Source organism: Manis javanica, chromosome 15 (genome assembly GCF_040802235.1).
Source record: "Manis javanica isolate MJ-LG chromosome 15, MJ_LKY, whole genome shotgun sequence".
In the NCBI taxonomy this organism is placed as follows: domain Eukaryota; kingdom Metazoa; phylum Chordata; class Mammalia; order Pholidota; family Manidae; genus Manis; species Manis javanica.
This window is the reverse complement of record NC_133170.1, coordinates 50,494,362-50,512,958: the sequence shown is the minus strand read 5'-3', so window position 1 is coordinate 50,512,958 and position 18,597 is coordinate 50,494,362. Positions and strand designations below refer to the sequence as shown.

General features: G+C 41.9%; 1 protein-coding gene across 7 annotated transcripts in view; it reads left to right on the top strand.

Moving 5' to 3' along the window:
• Positions 1-1,096: 1,096 nt before the first annotated feature.
• The window catches only part of NEK10 (NIMA related kinase 10), a 210,851-nt gene continuing 193,350 nt past the window's right edge, over positions 1,097-18,597 (top strand). For 6 of the 7 annotated variants that reach the window (XM_073223984.1, XM_073223983.1, XM_073223982.1 and 3 more), the window contains exons 1-3: positions 1,097-1,287; positions 14,230-14,340; positions 14,602-14,662. In XM_073223984.1, the coding sequence (XP_073080085.1) occupies positions 14,267-14,340; positions 14,602-14,662 (135 nt within the window). In that variant the 5' untranslated portion in view covers positions 1,097-1,287; positions 14,230-14,266. Of the gene's footprint in view, positions 1,288-14,229; positions 14,341-14,601; positions 14,663-16,886; positions 16,934-18,597 lie in introns of those variants that run through there. The other variant, XM_073223985.1, reaches the window with a different exon arrangement.

Sequence of the window (18,597 nt, the reverse complement as noted above, 5' to 3'; positions counted from 1 at the left end):
GCATTTGGAGTGATACTAAGGTGGGATTGAGTAGGTCCTATATATAAATTCTCAAGGGAGCATCATTGTGGTTTAGAAGGGTCTCTAGCTCCAAACTGGATTCTACCCTGCTTCCATCACTCACTAGCTCTGCCATGTTAGGCAACTCAAGAAACTTACTGTGCCTCCATTTTGCAGATAAACTAGGATGAAAAATAATGACCAGTTGGTGTGTGAAGAGTAACTGAAATGATGAGTTTGAAATAGTGCCTGGCAAAAAGTGAGCGCTCAAATTTTACATTTTTTAAAGTTTTATAATGTGAAGTCAGATATCTTTTTAAAGCTTTATCTAATGCAATAAAGCTTTTTTTAAAGAAGAAGCTTCAGACTTTCACAAAAGGTGAAGAGCCTTGTCTAAAGCCACAAACTAATGATAGGTGTACTGTACAGATCTCCTGAATCCCAGGTCACTCTTATTTTCACAGCATATTCTCATTGCCGTATTCTCAGTGCGTCTGAGTAACTGAAAATGTTTTCATGCCATTGAATGCTCTTTAGCATGTAGCATTGATTCTTTTGAAAGTAGGCCATCTCCCACCCTCCAAGCCCAAACTGCCACTGGTCTGCCTCCCCCTTGGATTCCCCACCTTGGGCACCACTATTTATTTAGTCACCAAACAGACACCTCTAACGGCGTTTCCATCAATTACCAAGGCTATCTTTGCTTTGGAAGAGAATTTTCAGTCCATAGCAAGTTTTGAAACTAAACACCCTAAAATGAAGCTTCTCTTTTCCATGCATTTTATTTAAAATCCTAAGGTCTCGGCACACCAAGGTCAGAAAAACCCAAAGCGCTTAGGCGTTCCTCACAAGTAGGCTAGCTAAGTTTGGGTAGTGGCCTCCGCACTCTTCCTTCCTCTTGCAGCTTGCGGCCTTGGGGCTGAAGCCGTGCGCGGTCTCTGACTGCTGTGGCAACCGCGAAGCAGGTGGCAACCGCGAAGCAGGCGTCACCCGTCGCTAAGGCGCTCGCAACCCGCAGCGCGGCTCTTCCTGATTGGCTGCGGCGTCCCGGCCAGGCGGAAGAAGAAGGGTAGGCATTGGTTCAGCCAGGGCCGGTTGGTGGCCTAGAGCAGGATTTGATTGAAAACCAACGGTGCTGCTGGCCGTGGTGTCCCCGAGGTCGAGGGGACCGGGAGTGGGCTGGGGGACGGCAGGACTGCCCCCCGATCCGGAGCAGCGGCGACTGCAGCAGCGGCCATGAGAAGGACGGTTTCGAGCTCGGCCTGAGGAGGGAGCCTCCGTCGGGCGGTGAGGGGCAGGGGCGGGCGTTCCTGTGCCGGCGCGCGGGGTGCGGCTGGGCTCCAGGGAGTCGCCCACAGGCCCCGGGGGCCTGGGGCCTCGGAGGCAGCTCCCCTCGAGCTGAGCTCGAGGCAGGGGAAGCGAGTGTGGGCTGTCGTGGTAGGTGAGTCACTGTGAGCCTGCCTTGAACCGATGCTTGGTGTTGGGCGGATGTGAATGGTGGGAAAGTGCCAGCGGTGGTTGATGGTCCTCTCAGTTCGATGAAGGAATTGTTCTGGTTACCTGGAGCCTGAGTCCGTCTCTTCCGATCTGCTCCGACGCCACTGGAGGTTCATTCACGCACGCCCTTACGGGGTTCGCTTTTGTGCCGTTCCCATGTGTGGTGCTGCTTTGACTGCCCCTCGCCGCACGTGGGGAGCCTGTCCACTCCATATCGTCAGGCACCGTATGCCTTCAGGAAAGCCTCCACCTCCACGAAGCTCTGGACCCCAGAATCCAACTGCCAGTTAACTGCATACATATGCAAGGCTACATACCATGTCCCACCTCCATTCCCCACCCCCACCGGACTGCCTCCCCCTTAGACTCCCTATCTTGGGCGCCACTGTCTATTCAGTCACCAAAAACACATTCTGGGCAATATCTTTGACACCACCTCTTCTGCATTCCCATCAATTATCAAGGCTATATACTTTCTTAATAGCTGTCAAATCAACTCCCACATCACTGTCTCCATAGTCAATATGTTACAGTTTCTACTGTTATTTAAATTCAACACCCGTGCAGCTTCCTTGATTCAGGCATTGCCCCATCTAATCCATTTTCCCCGCTACTTTTAGATTGATCTTTCTAAAAACACGTAAGAGCATTTTACTTCCTGCCAAGATTCCCCATTATCCTATCCCAAACTCCTTAGTTAGGTCCTCCATCCACAGATGAAAGCTGATCCCAGTATTGGCACATTCTCTTTCTTGTGTAGTAATCTCACCTGTTGCACACACTGCCTGCAACGAACTCCACTTTTGCACCCTGCCCAACCCTGCTCTCCCTCCCCAGTCATTTTCTGTGTTCCGATTACTTTTCTGCTTCCTCTACACTCTCTTACTCCTCATTTGTTGTCTCTGTCACACTACCAACCACATGACATGGGCTCAACAAATACTAGTTAAATGAATGAATCTCTAAAATGTGAAGTTACTGTTTTACATGGCCTCCTCATTCCAGAGAAGTCAGAAATAACTTTGAAAATGAAAAAATGAAGAAAAAATGAAGCTTTTGCTTATAGAAGCTGAGTCTTGAATTTACAGGTTTTACTTTGATTTCAAGACCCATAGCAGTTGGCAACTATTTCAATTCACAGTCTGTATTTCATACATAATCATTATGATGGCAGCTGTTGTTACATGGCATAAGTTTAAAATGGAAAATGGTATACAACACAGTTTGTAAGAGCTAAACTTTGGAATTAGACATACTAGCTCCAGGTTTATCTCTGTGGCCCACAGTAAATTACTTAGCCTCTAGTCAGCTTTTTTTCATCTGTACAATGGGCCAATAGTAGCACCTACCTGATAGGAATTTCTTAAAGACTGAATGTGCATAATCCATCTCAAGTGCACAGTGCCTTATATGTAGTATATTTTCACATGTTTAAAAGATAGAAACATTCACATGGAGGTTTGTAGCAGCTCTACTCACAATTGCCCATATCTGCAAACAACCGAGATGTCCTTCAGTGGGCGAATGGATAAATAATCTGATACAGCCAGACAAGAGGATATTATATAGCACTAAAATGAAATGAACTGTCAAGTCATGAGGACAGCATGGAGGAACCCTAAGTACATATGATGAAGTGAAAGAAGCCAGCCTGAAAAGGCTATATCCTGTAGGGTTTCAACAACATAACGTTCTGTAAAAGGTAAAACAATGGAGACAGTAAAAAAGATCTGTGGTTGTCAGAGGCTGGAGGTCGCAGAGAAATAAATAGGCAAAGAGCAGAGGATTTTTAGGGCAGTGGAAATACCATATGATATTGATAATAGGGGAGGCTCCGTACATTGAGGGGCAGGAGGTATATGGGAAATCTCTCCACCTTCCTTTCAAATTTGTCAGAAACCTAAAACTGCCTTAAGAAGTTAGTCTTAACAAAAAAGAAACACGCTGAAGTTTGGAATAGTGAAATTCCCACAGCTCACTAAAGATCAAAATCAACTTTTAATTCAGTCAAGTGCAATTTTTAGGACATCCTCCTACTACCTGATCACATTATACTATTTGATTCCAAACCTTTGTGTTTGTCAACAGCTCCGATATACATAAAAGACTAATTCGTTTGATGAGTATTTATTGACCATTCTGATGGGTCCAAGGCTCCATGCCAGATAAGGGTGGGTCAGAAGAAACTGCATCCAGGAAAGTCTTCAGTAGGTGAAAGAATGGGCTGGAATGTTACTCTGCCTGTCAGGGACAAACTTTGAGGCTAAGTCAGGGTAAACTGAAGGAGAGGAGCTGGGCAGTCAACAAAATGTCTATTGAGCACCTGGGCATTCAGCAGTGACAAAGCAAAGTCACTGTTCCTTTAGAACTTATGTTCTCAGATAGTAGAGCCGAGTCCATAGAACCATTGCTCAAGCCAGATTGCCTGGTTTCAGATCCCAGCCCCCCACTGCTGGATATAGTACCTGTGGCCAGTTAATTCATCTTTACACCTCAGCGTCCTCACCTGTAAAGTGGAGTTGTTGTGAATATTACATGAATCAGTATGGACACATTTCTTAGAACTGTGGTGGGTACATAGGAAGTACCATATAAATGTTAGCTATTTGTATTAAGTTCTGCATTGGTGAGAGAGACAAGTAAACATATAAATATAGCAGGATGGGGAATAGAAAGTGTCAGCTCAGGTAGAAGATATGTGACTTAGGTTTTTGCAAGGCTTGCTCTTCCATAGGAAAGTGAACTTTAAACATACTCATGTATATGCCAGACATGTATGATGATTTAAAAAAATGAACTTGAGTGCTGAACAGTAGAGATGATTTCTCATTACGAGTACTTATCCAGAGGCCAGACTTACCCTCATCTCAGTGGAAATATGCAATAGTCATAATAAAGATAATGCACTCAAGTTTATAGAGTTGGCACCAACTCAGAGCTCATCACACCTTACATTAGGGAAGTCCCAATTGGCGAGGGTTCCAGTTTCACAGCCCTCAGCAGAGCGTGACAAAATGACCATCAGCTGGCTCATAGCTAGAAAAGAGACTAAAAAACTCTCCTATAAAGACTAAAATAAAAAGTAGAGCAGAACGGATAAAACACAGCACCACAACAGTGACCCAGGACCATTAGGAAAAAGTTTACATGGCATTTAGTGTATTTTCATAAAAGGGAATTGTTAATTAATTTAAGAAATGTGTGTATGATGTAATAGTTGATTATGAAAGTGGTAAGCATTTACCTAGAAAATTCACTTAGGTGAGCAGAGAGCTGGAAAAAATGCCACCAATAAACAAGAATCAGTATATTAGATTACTGGGGAAAGCTCTGGCTGGCTCTGAACTCCTGCTCTGCCACTTACCAGCTCTGTGCCCTGGACAAATTATTTAATCTCTACCCTCAGTTCCCCCCTCTGTACAATAAGGACAGTGGCGATAGCTGCTGTTTGTTAGAATTCTGTTAGTTAATGTGTGGCATGCACTAGCGCAGAGCCGGCCAGGGCAGGCACCATGTCAGCATTTACTCTCCTTATTGCTGTTATTATTCCTAGATATGAGATCTCAGCCAATGTTACTTAACTTTTCAGTGGCTCTGTTCCTTCATCTGTAAATTGGAGATACAATACTGCCCACTTCATAGGATTGTTTTAAGGAGTAAATGAATTCACCAAAGTGCTTATAATAGTAAACCCTAAATTGTATTAGGTTTAGAAAAAATTAGAATGTCCAACAAGCTCCCAAATGTTACTGCTATTATTGGGTTCATGAACCATACAGAGAATAGCAACAAGACAGAATATGTTATTTGAACACAGTCGATTTAAACTATAAATAAATTTTACATGTTATTGTTAGAAAATCCCTAGAGATTTAGAAATTAAGCACTCACTTTTGAATAGCCCATGGGTCATAAAGAAATCCTAATGAATATTAGAAAATATTTTTTTAAACAGAAGTAGAAATAAAATAAAATGAAAACTGTGACATTGAAAATAAAACTTTAAAATTTTATGTCTAATATTTGCTATCAATAAATCAGTCAGTGAATGTAGGCAAATGATTTAAAATAGACATGACAAGCTCTTCAAATTGAACAATAATATTACAACAATAATATTTATAATAGCTATCATAATAACAGTTACTTATATTTCTATACCCATTGACAGTTTTAGAGAGGTTTTGTCTTATTTAGTTCCAAATACCACCTTATAATGGGGATATTGTTCCTTGTGTTTTTTGGTAAATGAAGACACTAATAATTGGAGAGGTCCAGGGACTTTCCAAGGTCAGTCGGTGGGCAAGTGGAAACCAGGTCTCCTGCACCACTTTTTCTCCTTTTGACTACATTCCCGCAGTGTAACCAGAAGAATTCACGTTCCCAAATCTGTACACCCTCCTCAGTGGAGACCACAGCATTCATATAGTGAGCATGCGTATGCTACACGTGACATAAATGTGAATACCCATCTTTCCTTTAGGAAACTATAGACTTGAGATAGTCTCCATAGTTAACATGAATTTATCTTATTTACTTCTTTGTGGCTTTCTTGTGTATAAAGAGATTTTTGACAAACCCATATTTTGTAACAGCTGGGGCAGATTTATTTGCTGATAGTTTTTTCTGTATCTTTACTCTCCATATCTAAACGGTGACACTCCAGTTATTCCTGGCACTTCCCAGGCATGTTTCACTAGGGCTTTGTTTATTCGTTTCCTCCGTTCATTCAGCAATCAAACTGAATACTTCTTTTGTCTTAAACTAATGTGCTGGTTGCTGGGATGAACAAATTGTCTGTCATCCTTATCCCTGACTGATTCACAGTGGCCTAAAGGAGACAGACGTGTACTTATTGAATTATTGCCTGAAAGTGCCCCTTTATTAAGAGTTGCAAGGCAGTGCCTGGTGGGACTGTGGCCCCATCTAGGTCAGTGAAAATTTCCTTGAAGAATGGATACTTGGATTGAGACATAATGGATGAGGATTACAGGCCCCTCTGTAACCAGTCGTGTCCTTGAGTCCAGTGGTAAAAAGGTCTTGGGGTGTCCAGCAGAAGCAGGCTTGGGGCTAGAATTCAGGGCCAGGTGGAAGTGGAGCCAGCTAGTGGGGTAGAAGCATCATCTCATAGACCAACTCACAGGCCTTGTTGATTTTTTGCTTTTATCCTGAGAGAAATGGGAAGCCCATAAAAGCTTAACTAATCAGATTTGAACCATAAAAAGGGTGCTTTTACTGCTGTGTGTGAAGGACAGATTTCTTATTCTTGGGAGGAGGGAAAAACAGGAAGTTGGGCAGCCGGTTAGGAAGTGGTTTCTGTAGTTCAGGCGGGCGATAAAATGGTGCCTGGCGTGTTTGAGGGGCTCGGTAATTATTTCTTGAAAGAAGGAATGAATATCATTGTCACTTTTCGCTCTCACACAGAAACAGGAAACAGAATGTAATCCTACTGTGTTTGGGGCCAATGAGAAAAGAGAAATCTGGTCGACTCCTTTAGTTATTTTTATTGATTGGTTAACATAAATTCTTCCTTCTTATCATCTGGATCTTTCTTGCTTTCTGAGATCTGCTTACAATCTGGGTCCCAGGTTCATTTCTTCTGACACTTTATAAACCATGTGAAGAGTTGAGTTAGCAGCCTCGCCAAGCCCACACGCAGACAAGTCACATGTCAGCACACAGTGCAGCTGAGGGCATTCATCGAAACTACATTCATATCTGCAGGTATTTCCCTTGATCACAAAAGAGATGAATTTGAATGGGAATAAAGCTTGAAAATAAGACATTATAATGGTGTCTGTTGCTACACATTCTAGCTGATTTTGGAGCAGCATCCATCTGACGTGGATTAGTGTTGGCAGAGGAGGAAAACGAAGGCAGACTTACAAAGGAGTGTTTAACTTAAGGCAGATGGTCAATAAATATTAGGGGAATGAGTGAGAGGCAGTCGGAATCCTATTAGAAATTTTCATTCTTTTTACCCCCAAGTATTTGTTTAAATAGAAAATAGAAAATTGTTTAACCTATAAACTGTTTGCACAAGAAGGGGTCAAGTGTACCGACTCAAGAGCAAGGCCATGACACTACTTGCCCTTAGGTGGCTGGCAACACACTCCACCCCGGGAGGTCCTGTAGCAACTGCGTCTTTGTTTCCCAATGTATGATGATATTGAAATACACCACCTACCTATTTCACACGAGGGACCCGTGATGAATGGGTGTTTGTGAGCACGCCCAGGCCCAGGAGCTGTGGTTATGCAAGCCCCAATTGTTCCATCTCCCTTTGCCCTAGGCTAAGTGCCGATGGCAACAATTTCTGGCTTTTGCATCTACCCCAGAGTTTGCCACTTCCATCAGATTCAGACCCTGAAGGGGAACTGGGCTCTGTTTTCCTTCTCCTCTTCAGGGTGCTGTGGGGCCTTGGACACCCTTTCCCTTTCTGGGCCTGAGTTTCCTATGGTGTTAAGTAAAGGGCATTGAATCATGATCTGTAACTGATGACCTGTAGATCTGTTTGTCCCAGGCAGGTGTTCTGTTTTGCTTCATTTTAAATGTGATTTTGAATCCTTATAGGGAGGGTATGCCTTCTCAGATTTGAGTGAACCCCTCCCTCCCCTACTTCCCTCATCATCTCCGTGCCTGTCCTATTACATTCTGTTCCTGGGTCTGGAAGGTGTTAGACCCTCTATGCTAGGTTTTCCCTAAGGTTCTTTGTTGTAGTAACTGTTTCTGTTCTGTGGGCTCCACACATACTTCCATTGAAGAGCAATAGCAAAGTAATCTAAAGAAATCAAATCAAGCCTGCAGTTTAGAGGACCAGACTTCCTTTTTGTGCTATAATAGGTCTAAGCAAGCCATGTTTCTAGGAGTTCTTTGACTTTTTTATCATTTTACCTTGAAAGAGAGAGAGAGAGAGAGAGAGAGAGAGAGAGAGAGAGAGAGAGAGAGAGTGTGTGTGTGTGTGTGTTTGTGTCTTTCATTCCCCAGTAATTTGACCAATTTAACTTGATGCTTCTTGTGCAGGGTATATAGTTTTCCGAAACACAACCAGTTTGAATAGACCATGTGCCACATACCTGTGAGGTTCAGTGTAATTATGTTTTGTGAAAAGAAAACACTTTCTCTATTCTCAAAGAACTTTCACTAAACTGTTTGAGTGGCCAATGCATTTTTAAGTGTTTATTTGGACTTTAATTTTGGACTTACATAAATCTGCAGAAGTAGTATAGCGAGTTCCCATTACCCTTCACTCATTTTCCCCTGTTAGCATCTCCCATTCCCATGGGACAGTTATCAAGATTAAGAAGTTAACACTTAACTACGCATTTTCACAGTTTTCTTATTTCTCATTGTAATTCTTTATGTACATTCTGTCTTATTTTAGCCACTTTTTTTCCCCCAAAGAACCACTGTTAAAGTAATTTTGAGGAAAAAGAAATGAAAACAGTAAAGAAATTGGAGAAATTATTTTTAAAATTTTCATTGCCAGCTAGGTATGTTGCTGAAAGTTCTCTGGATTTCTTTGTTCATGTCTATATAAGCACAGAACTGCAACTTGTCATCTATGATAGAAGCTAACAATAATCCATCAAAGGAAGCAAGGACTCCCTGTTGTCAGTACAAGGGAGTTCTAACTTCCTTTTGTGGTAGAGTTCACAACAGTTTCTTTCAGTGCTTTTCCAGAGTAATAAATCTGATACAGCCAAAGTGGTAATTAAGTTTAGTCATGCTCAACCATCTTACTATTATTACTTTCTAAGTTCTGTTCTCTTAGCTATTAGTAAATGTAGTAAATAAAATGACATATTTAGAAAGATGCACACTCAGAGATTAGTACAGAAAAAAGGTACTGGTGGGATTTGAAGTTACTTCCCAATTAATCAAATGCCTTCTGTCTTTTGTACTTACCTCCATGTAAAGATGAAGCTATTTAAGGATCTGTTGAGTAGCTAAAGCAACTGTGAAATAAAAAAGAACTTCTGGGCTAAAGAATCTGAAAACTGTATCACAAATACTCACCATGTTATTTAGTTAGTGGGTTTATATTGCACAATTTAGATTAGTTACAGTAAATTAGGTAATTTTACCACGGTATGGATTTCTTTCTTTGTCATTTGCGTCTACCCTAGAATCACCAAGAGATCGTGAGTAAATGAGGTGTACGTCTCTGGGGACGTCGTTTAGCATTAACGCACATTTCAAAGGACACCAGAAGATAAGAATTACTTTGGGAATTTCTTTCTAAAAAATGGATTAAAAAACTCAACGATGAGTCAGAACTGTGATTACGTCTGTACTTGACTAGGGCTGTAAACCCCAAACCCAGCTGGCTATTCTGCGAGGCATGGATAGACCTTTCCTCTCCCTTCTGAGATAGTGTTCAGGTGTACAAAGGAGAGATACTGAAAGTTCCTGTTCTTAATTATAGTGATAGGAATTTAGATTTCATATGAAATCTTGTACTTCTGTGTTCACTCCCTTTTTAAGAAAACGTATTAAATTTCAGAATCAAAGGAAAATCCGCATGAGTGCAAGTGCTCATGTAGCAAGTGCTGTGATTTCCGTGGCCTCATCTCCTCCGTAAAATAAATGTCAGAAAATGAGTGGTGTTGTTTTGGTTCTTAGCAGCAGGAGACTTTTCTCAAATGAAACTGTACACAGGACCTCAGAAGAGTAGGACTTCTGGGTTTAGGTGGGGAGCCTCATTCAGCCCTACGTTCTTGGCCATGGCCTTCACCTCCAGGCTTCCTATTGCCCTGTCCTGGTTGTTCTGGAATTGACAACTCCGTGCTTAGTCCCCCAGGTCCCTGTGCTTAGGGCAGTGGTTCGGGGAGAATCAGCTAAGGTCTGTGGCAACAATGTTGTTTTTGAAAGGAGGTACTTCAGTTATCTAGGCCGCTGCTGTTCTGGTGGTCTTCAGACGGTATGTTACTGGTCCATGAGGAGATAAGTACAGATTGAGAGTAAGTGTTTAGAAATGTTAACAGTGATTCAATAATTCCATGATATCCAAGCACATGATCAGTAGATTTATCTTGCTGAACAGAATGTAGACCAAAAGTATTGGTGTGTAATAGATTGGAAATTAAGAAAAAGAAAAAAAAATTACAAATAGTTGGAAAAGCACTGTTCATGAATATTATCTTACATAGAACTCTTAATTTCCCTCCTGGAGAATGAGTAGGGGCCAAGAGGATTACCAATGTTGATGAGCTCTGAAAGGAGGTGACATGGTGTGGTATGAGTCTGAGAGCACGGATAGGTTGCAGGGGTTCATCAGAGGAGCCCTGGCTGAGGAGCAGTTATCTGTGCTGATACCTGAATGACACCAAGGAGCCATCCTGAGGATTGAGAGGGAACCAGATGCCCAGGTGCCAAGAGTTTCTGCAGGAATGAGGCTGGCATGTTCATGGGCGAGGGAGAAAGCCAGCATGGCAGAAATGGAGTGGGCCAGGGAGAGGGGACAAGAGCTGAGCGAAGCACTCACCGAAGTGGTGGAGAGGTGAGGCAGAGGAAAGGCCTAGACGGGGTCGCTGCCGGCTACTGCCGCAGCCTCTGCTCAGTGGGCATCCACAGAGAAAATTCTCGAATCCTGTCACCCACAGCTCTTCCCTAGGGTTGGTGATGGCAGTGGATGACATGACCGCTCCCCCCAGAGCCTCGCTCATCCCTTAGGGCTGTCATGTGTCCCCGTATTTGGCTCCCGTGCTCTTTCTCTTCCACTAACCACTTCCTGTGTCTCTTTCTTTTGGAGAACTCTCCCTGAACTACTGGAGGCACTTTGCCCCAGCAAGGAGTGCTTGGAGGGTAGGACCTCCCTCAGGGCCCTCCTCCAGTGACTGAAGGACACAGGCGTAAGAAAGCCTGTCCCCTCCCCTCAGGCCTAGAAAGCTCTGCGCTCCAGAGCGCCCCTTGGTGGTGCCAGACTGAAGCTCCCGGCTGGAGAGCTCTTGCTGCAGACAGCACGCTGGTGTGACCTCTCTGGGGAACATTTCCTCAAGAAAGTTCTGCGTCTGAGCAACTTGGCTTAGATATGACCTGCCTTAGCCCCGCACCGCTTGCCCCATGCTCACCCTCCCATTTTGGATTTTAGGCATTGGTATAGTGTAATCATTTTTGTTAATTTAAATGGGGTCAGATGAAATATTTTAGAGCATTTCCAATGTCACAAAGTTTTTTTTGGAAAAAAAAAACTTTCCACAGTCATCTGGTGGAAAGGATTTTGTTTTTTTATCCTAAAGGCAGTTGTCTGTTCCTCCTGATTCTCGTGAATCTACTTACTGCTTAATGAAGTGAAACATTTCCAGAGAGTTATCCATTTTCACTTTTCCAGCTCACAGAGTAGACACTAAATCCTTAACTGATAAAACCATTAGATGATTATTTCCTGTTCACATAATGGGTCAATAAAATTACGTAGACTAAACAAGGGAATGAGACCAGGGTGTTAGCAGGGTTTGATTGTGGTAAATATGATCTTCGAGAAGAAGCCTGAGCATTTCCACACATGTTCATGTGCTAATCCTGTGGCTTTTATTTCCTGTTTCTGAAACAGTCTGCAGCCATGATTTGAGCAGGCATTTGAAGTGAACAGCCCCATGTGTCTGTGGAATTTTCCATCTTTCCTTCAGGGAAAAGTAAAATTCGATTCTATTCATTTTTACTAGATTTCCGTTTATTTTAGAACTTGTGGGGCATTTTAATATCTCTCTATAAAAAGCACTTGGATCTTATGCTTCTAAAAATTCTTTACAGATCATCTATTCTTCCTCTCTCCCTCCCTCCTTCCCTTCCTTCTTTCTCTTAGACTCAAGCAGATGCTAAGTCAATTCTCTATCTGAATACCTCACAAAATATATTTTAAAGTTCCTAAGTGGGTGTTTTCTTTGCTTGGGTTGAATCGCATACCTGTGGTAGACCTTTTACCGTTAGCAGTTTTCAGCCTGAGGTTGGACTTCTCAAATGTTCAAAAAATGTTTGTTGAATGAATGACTCTATGGTATGATGTCCTAGGCACCATCCTAAAATAATAATATTGTGCTTTTCTTGGTGTATGTCTGTGATGAGAACCTTGGTCCCCCACTCTTAATTCCAGCTCAAGTCTTTGTCACAAATATGACAAATGTATTGGGAAAATCACTTAAAAATCTTAGCTACACTGTCTTTGTACATTTCACAAAATTAAATATCTTTAGATTCTGTTGCCATAAAGCACCCATTGGCACATTCCTTTTGCCTGTAAATGTCTCTGAATCACTTGGATTTTTGACCATCGATTTCATGAAACACTGAAGCACAGGATTATAAGACAATAATGAGTGCTTTTCCATGACTGAAAAATACACTGAAGTCAAGCTGTGTCACTGAAACACAGTTCAAAAATTTTACATCCATTCAAGTTAAAACAATAGTATATTTAAGTCTGTATTTGCATGTAATTGGAAGTATGGGTATCTTAGACTTTATTTCTATTCTGGAAACTAAAACAATTGAATCAGAAACTGATTAAGGAAAAAAGGGCAAACAAATAAATTGTTCTCTGTTCCTGGGTTGAACTCATACTTACCTTTTGAGTGGGAATGGGAAATAGAATTAAAATTTATCCTAAGAAGTATGATTGTGATGACTACAAAGCTTCACCCAGAAGATTGAAATGCCTTTTGGGTTGTATTCCCAGGCTGACCAGCCTCACTACCCAGATTGGTAAAAAATGAAACCCAACTGAATACATTTTAAAGGTCTTACTGGCTTTACTCAGCACTTCATGAATCAGGCAGCATCCATTCTGGCAGATAGAAAGGAGCTCTGAGGAGCTGTACAAATGAAAGACTTACAGGCAGAGTGAGCAGGAACAATCAAGTATTTAGTCAAACAACAGATTGCTTATTGCAAGGTCCCTCTCCTCTAGGGGATGGCAGGCAGTTTACCAGGCAGTTACCTAGTTGAGTGCTGCTCAGCCAATTCCTGATTGGCTAGTTTAAGTTTCCATTTCTGGGATAGCTAAACTGTAAGTTCAGTTTGGTGACCTGAGGCTTAGCATAAGTAGCTCCATTTGGGCCCTGTTGTCCTGTTTTGAACGAGTTGGTTGAATGAATTCAGAAGCAGTTCAAGACTGCCCCAATTCTTGCTGAAGAGCTTCCGAGTGGAGTTGACCCACATGGGGAATCAGGCAGCACCTTGAGAGCTTTAGGAATTCTGAAAATCCAGTGCCATTTCGTGTGTTGCCCTTCACACTGTAAGGCTTGTTTGCAAGTAGGCAGCCTTTCTCTGGGACTCCTAGGGTCACAACCCATGACAAAGAAACCCCCGAGCTAGCAGCACGCAGTTAAGGACAGGTACTTGTCGAGAAAGACAAGTCAGCATAAGAGCATCAGTTGGGCTTCAGGCCTTTGCTTATTGCTGTATATTTTGGAAACCCAAAGTGGGGGCAGAAGAATACTTCTTGTGGCAATGGGTCAGAATACTTGAAATCAAGGATCAATGAGAATTTAAAGGTCAGGGGCTAGCTACTAGGATTAGAACCTATGTCCTAAATGTATCCAATGTTGCAACTAAAAGGCCTGTGACTGATAGTCATGGCTGTTCATATTAACACTTTATGATTGTATTAGAAACAGATGTTAGTGTTTGTATATTTAAGTAAATGTGATAAAGAGAATGTTGTTGTGTTAACTGAGCATATTTTGGACCGCACATCCCAACTCAAGTTTTTCCTCTGGTTTACTTTGAAAGGAGTGCAATGTTAATTCTGGGGCATTGATGTTTTACAATGCCTGATCAAGACAAAAAGGTGAAGACCACAGAAAAATCAACTGAGAAAAGACAACAAGGAATCACCATCAGGTAACCCCACACTGACTCTTTGCAAATCATTAACTCAAGCGGTGGCCAGGAACCAGATTTAATGGCTTTTTGAGACATAGAGCAGACCCTTGACAACTGCTGCTCTGGGTTACAGTGTTGTGGAAATGCTTGGTTATTTCTAGAGTTCTAAAGGAAATGTTTAGTGTACAGACATTTCAGTCTATAAAAGCAGGCCTTTGAGGCAGTGCCATCAGCAGGGAACATGACCATTGGTTGACGCTGTTTTATCCTTCCTCCTAGGGACTACTCAGATCTGAAGAGACTTCGGTGCCTTTTGAACGTTCAATCAAGCAAACAACAGGTAGTGTTTTCCGAGAATGTACATGTATTAAGAGAGAGAAGTCACATGCTTCCAAAGGGATCCCTGTTACATCTTTATGAATGATGAGACTATTTTCCTCTGTTCTTTCACACATTTGGTTATTTATCATCCAGCTGTTTCTTTCATACCTCGTTCAGGTTCAGCTTTATCCTATGCTTGTTGCCATGTGTCCTCACTACCAGAGCTCTTCCATCTAGAAACCTGCTATTGAATGCCTGACATTCAACTCTTCAGAGCTTGAGGGAAATGGATTTTTTTTAAAACACTGTTTACACACTGCCGCCTTCTCTTCTCCAGCCCTCCTCACACCGTCTGCTGTAGTACCATTCCTAAGGCTTGCTGCAAATTGTATCTCACCAAAAAGAGGGGAGAGGAGTGAGTTTTGGCAGTTTTCATGATAGTAGTTTTACATTTTTATTAGAGAAGGAAGGGTTCCTCTACTTGAATTCGTCTCTAAACTTTTGTTTTTGGTTTTGCTCCATGGAAGACTTTAGAAAGTCATGAGATTAGAAGCCACTTACGGAGATTTGGGGAACAACATCCAATGCTAATAATATTGGTAACAGCTAACACTTACTTAACATTGCCTACTAGTAAATGAGGGGGGTGGGGCTTGAACCCTGGTGGCCTGGCTCCAAAATCTACTATGTTATGCTTGTTTAAGTAAATTTGTTTATAAGTTCATGTGGTGGTAATCCTGATGACTTTTGCTATAACGGCCAAATTTACCAGAGAGCTATGGCATTTTTATCTATCTATTTACAGTGGAGAATGACTTTCTAATGATTTGATGGAATCAAATAAAGGCCAAATAATGGTAATTCATAGTTAGGGAATACTTACTGTGTGCCTGATGCTTTATCTGCATCACCCTTCTTATTCACCACAACTCCCACTTTTACAAATTAGGAAACTGAGGCACAGAGAAGTTAAGTGACTTTCCCAAGATAATGCAGCCAGTTAACAGTGGAATACAGCTCTGAACCCTAACACTCCGTCTTTGTAATGCATGCTTCCAGCCACTGAGGTGTCTTTTAAATGGCTTTGGAAATTTAATTCCAGTTCAAAAGATAGTTGGATGAGCACTGATGCAGAATAAACATGGCTTTAAAATCCCTTTTCTCCTCTTTGTCCCTTCATCACGGTGTGAATGCGACAGCCCCCCCAGGAACTCTTTCCTATTAACGCACTTATTTCCGCAATCATTCTTGCTCTTTGTCTATTTCTACACACTCCTCCTTGCTCACTGTTCACACGCCTTCATGGATGATTGCCACAAATCATGTTCACCCTTTCTTAGGAAGGTGAGCAAGGTGACTCAGCAAGCTGTTTTGCTTGGAGTTCCCATTCTTCCTCATGGTATGTCCTAAGATGGAACCATAATGCCAAAGAGCTCTACTCTTTGCTTTTACGATTCCCACCTCCCAAATGTGTCCTTCTCCAGAGTGTCTTTCCTCTACTGTCATACCTATTCCTCAGACCCAAATCTAATGATATTACTTCCACAAGAAAGTTGTCCTTTCTTGTCCATTCTAGAAGTGCTCTCTCTTCCCAAAGAAGCTTGTCATTGTGGTAGCATTGCTTTCTTCCCTATTTTGGAAACAATTATCTATATGTCTTTTCTGACAAGTTTATATTAATTTCTCAATGCCTGCAGCTTTGACTTTGGCCTTTGGTTCCCTGTACCCATTATTTGGTGAGTTCTTAGGTTTTGCCAAATAGAACTGTGACTTAAGAATTTGGTTACCCTGTGAGTATGTAGAACTTCCCCTGACCAGAGTGAGAGAAGCACCATTGGTGTTCTTTGGGTTCACTCTAATTTTCTAACTTTGAAGCTCATGCTGACTAGATAGATCTGTTGTGTGCCCTTTCAACACCTCTTCCTTGTTAACACCTGGCAGGCTTAATTAAAGTGAATTTAATAGTTTCCCCTCCTTTGACCAATTTTAGAATTTGCAATCTGTTGTCTGACAAGTTCACATGATGTATCTTTTTGTAACTATTTTACATGTACAAAAATCCGTATTTGTGAAGCTTGAATTATTCCAAAAGTAAATGACTCTAAGAAAAAATGAAAGTGTCCTCAATGATACAAAGGTCCTGAGGTTCAAAAAATTCATTCCTAATTCTGTTTATAAAACTTCCATGCATTTATAACTTTGAGATAATACATGCTATTCTGAACATCCTATTCTCCTTTCAGTAACATAGTGTGGAGACATTTATACGAGAAGAAAGATATTGGAGAGAGTAAGTTAAGCGTTTATTTATACCTAACTTGTTCTGGAGAGAATGTAAGGAGACTTACAAAGATACATAAAGTATGATAGGTTATCATAAATTAAAACCAGGACCAAAGAAAAAATAAAAACAAGTGTTGGGAATAAAGTAGAGTCAGGCAGAAATATCCATCAAAATATGCAAGTGGGCCACACATTTGGCTGTGAGACTTTTAGCAGTCAATTTGAAAAGGGAAACCTGAGATTAGGCCCACTCACCTGAATCTCTGTTCTAACAAGGCCTGGCCTATGATTTGCAAATGGACCAAGATGGCCAATTAATTGGTTGCAGAGGAAATTTACTTTGCAGTTTTAGGCAGATTGCAAAGAACTGAATGTTCTTTATCTGAATCTCTAATGAGCCAAACACTCCCCTCATTGTCTTGATGCACCATGTGTCCTAATTTCCTTCTTTGTCCTGTTTGCGCTCTGTATCCCTGTGTGTCCCGCATTACCACGTTAGAGTCTGCTGACCTGTAGGACAGTCCCACAGTCTGGCAGAGCTGGGGACGAGACACACTGAGGCAGGGGACCCACTTCATCACCAGGATCAAAGTAAACATAACACAGTAAAACCACTTAATTGAAGAAGAAGAACCTCAGGGCTGTTAAAGCAAAATGAAATTACAAAGTTGGCTGGAGATTTCACCAGAGCTTTTCACAAATCCTGAAGTAATCTGCCTAGAGCTAGAATTCAGATATTTTCCTCTACATTTAGAGACACATTCTAAAAAAGAAGAGATTAATTAAGAAAAAGTTAATTCATTACAGGCCAATTAATTACTTTGAAGTAAAAGTGTTTTTAATAGATGCTGTGGAAAGAAAAAGTATAAGGCTTGGTTCCTATGTTCTGGGAGACCAGGTGTAAGAAGGACAGATACAGCGTGTGACAAGGGAGGTCATGGATCCTGGGCATGTGGTACAGACAGTGTGAATATGGATTTTGATGAGGATGAGGAGGCCACTTTAAGTTCAAGTCACAGGGAAGAAGATGGATTTCTTTCAGTGGAATTGATGGGAAAGGCATTCTAAGTGAGGTGAGTAAAATAATCAAATGTGTGAAGGGAAGGAAATGACCAGCATTTAAGTAAAATGGTAACTAGACATCCCCATTGGAAGCAGGAGAAATAAAGCTGGGAGAAACTGCACAGTGTTGGAAGGCCCTTCTATAAAGTTGTATTTGATCCCATAAGCAATGGAACATTGACAGCCCCAAGCACAAATCATGTGATCGGATCTTTGGAAGGCCCTTTGCTTCAGCCGCCAGCCTCTGGCCTTTCTACTCATACTATTCAAGCCTGCTCAGGCAACTTACGGTTTCTGGAGTACATAGTTTTTCTCTGCCTACAGCCTGTGTAGAAAACTGCCTGGCCTCCTCTGGAGTTCGCCTGGCAGCCTAGTCCATGGCCTTCCCTGTCCCTCCTTGACTTTGTATCATAGCACACACGCTTGTTCACTCACTTTGCAACATGTTCTCCTGCTAGTCCTCCAGCACCCCCACCCCACCTGACCCTGTGGGACTGTAAACTCCTTGAAGGCAGAGGCCTAGGCTGTTGCACTTACTCACTCACCCAGTGTCTCACCACATGTCTGGCAAATGATGTATGTGCAATAAATGCTGAATGGATAAACTCA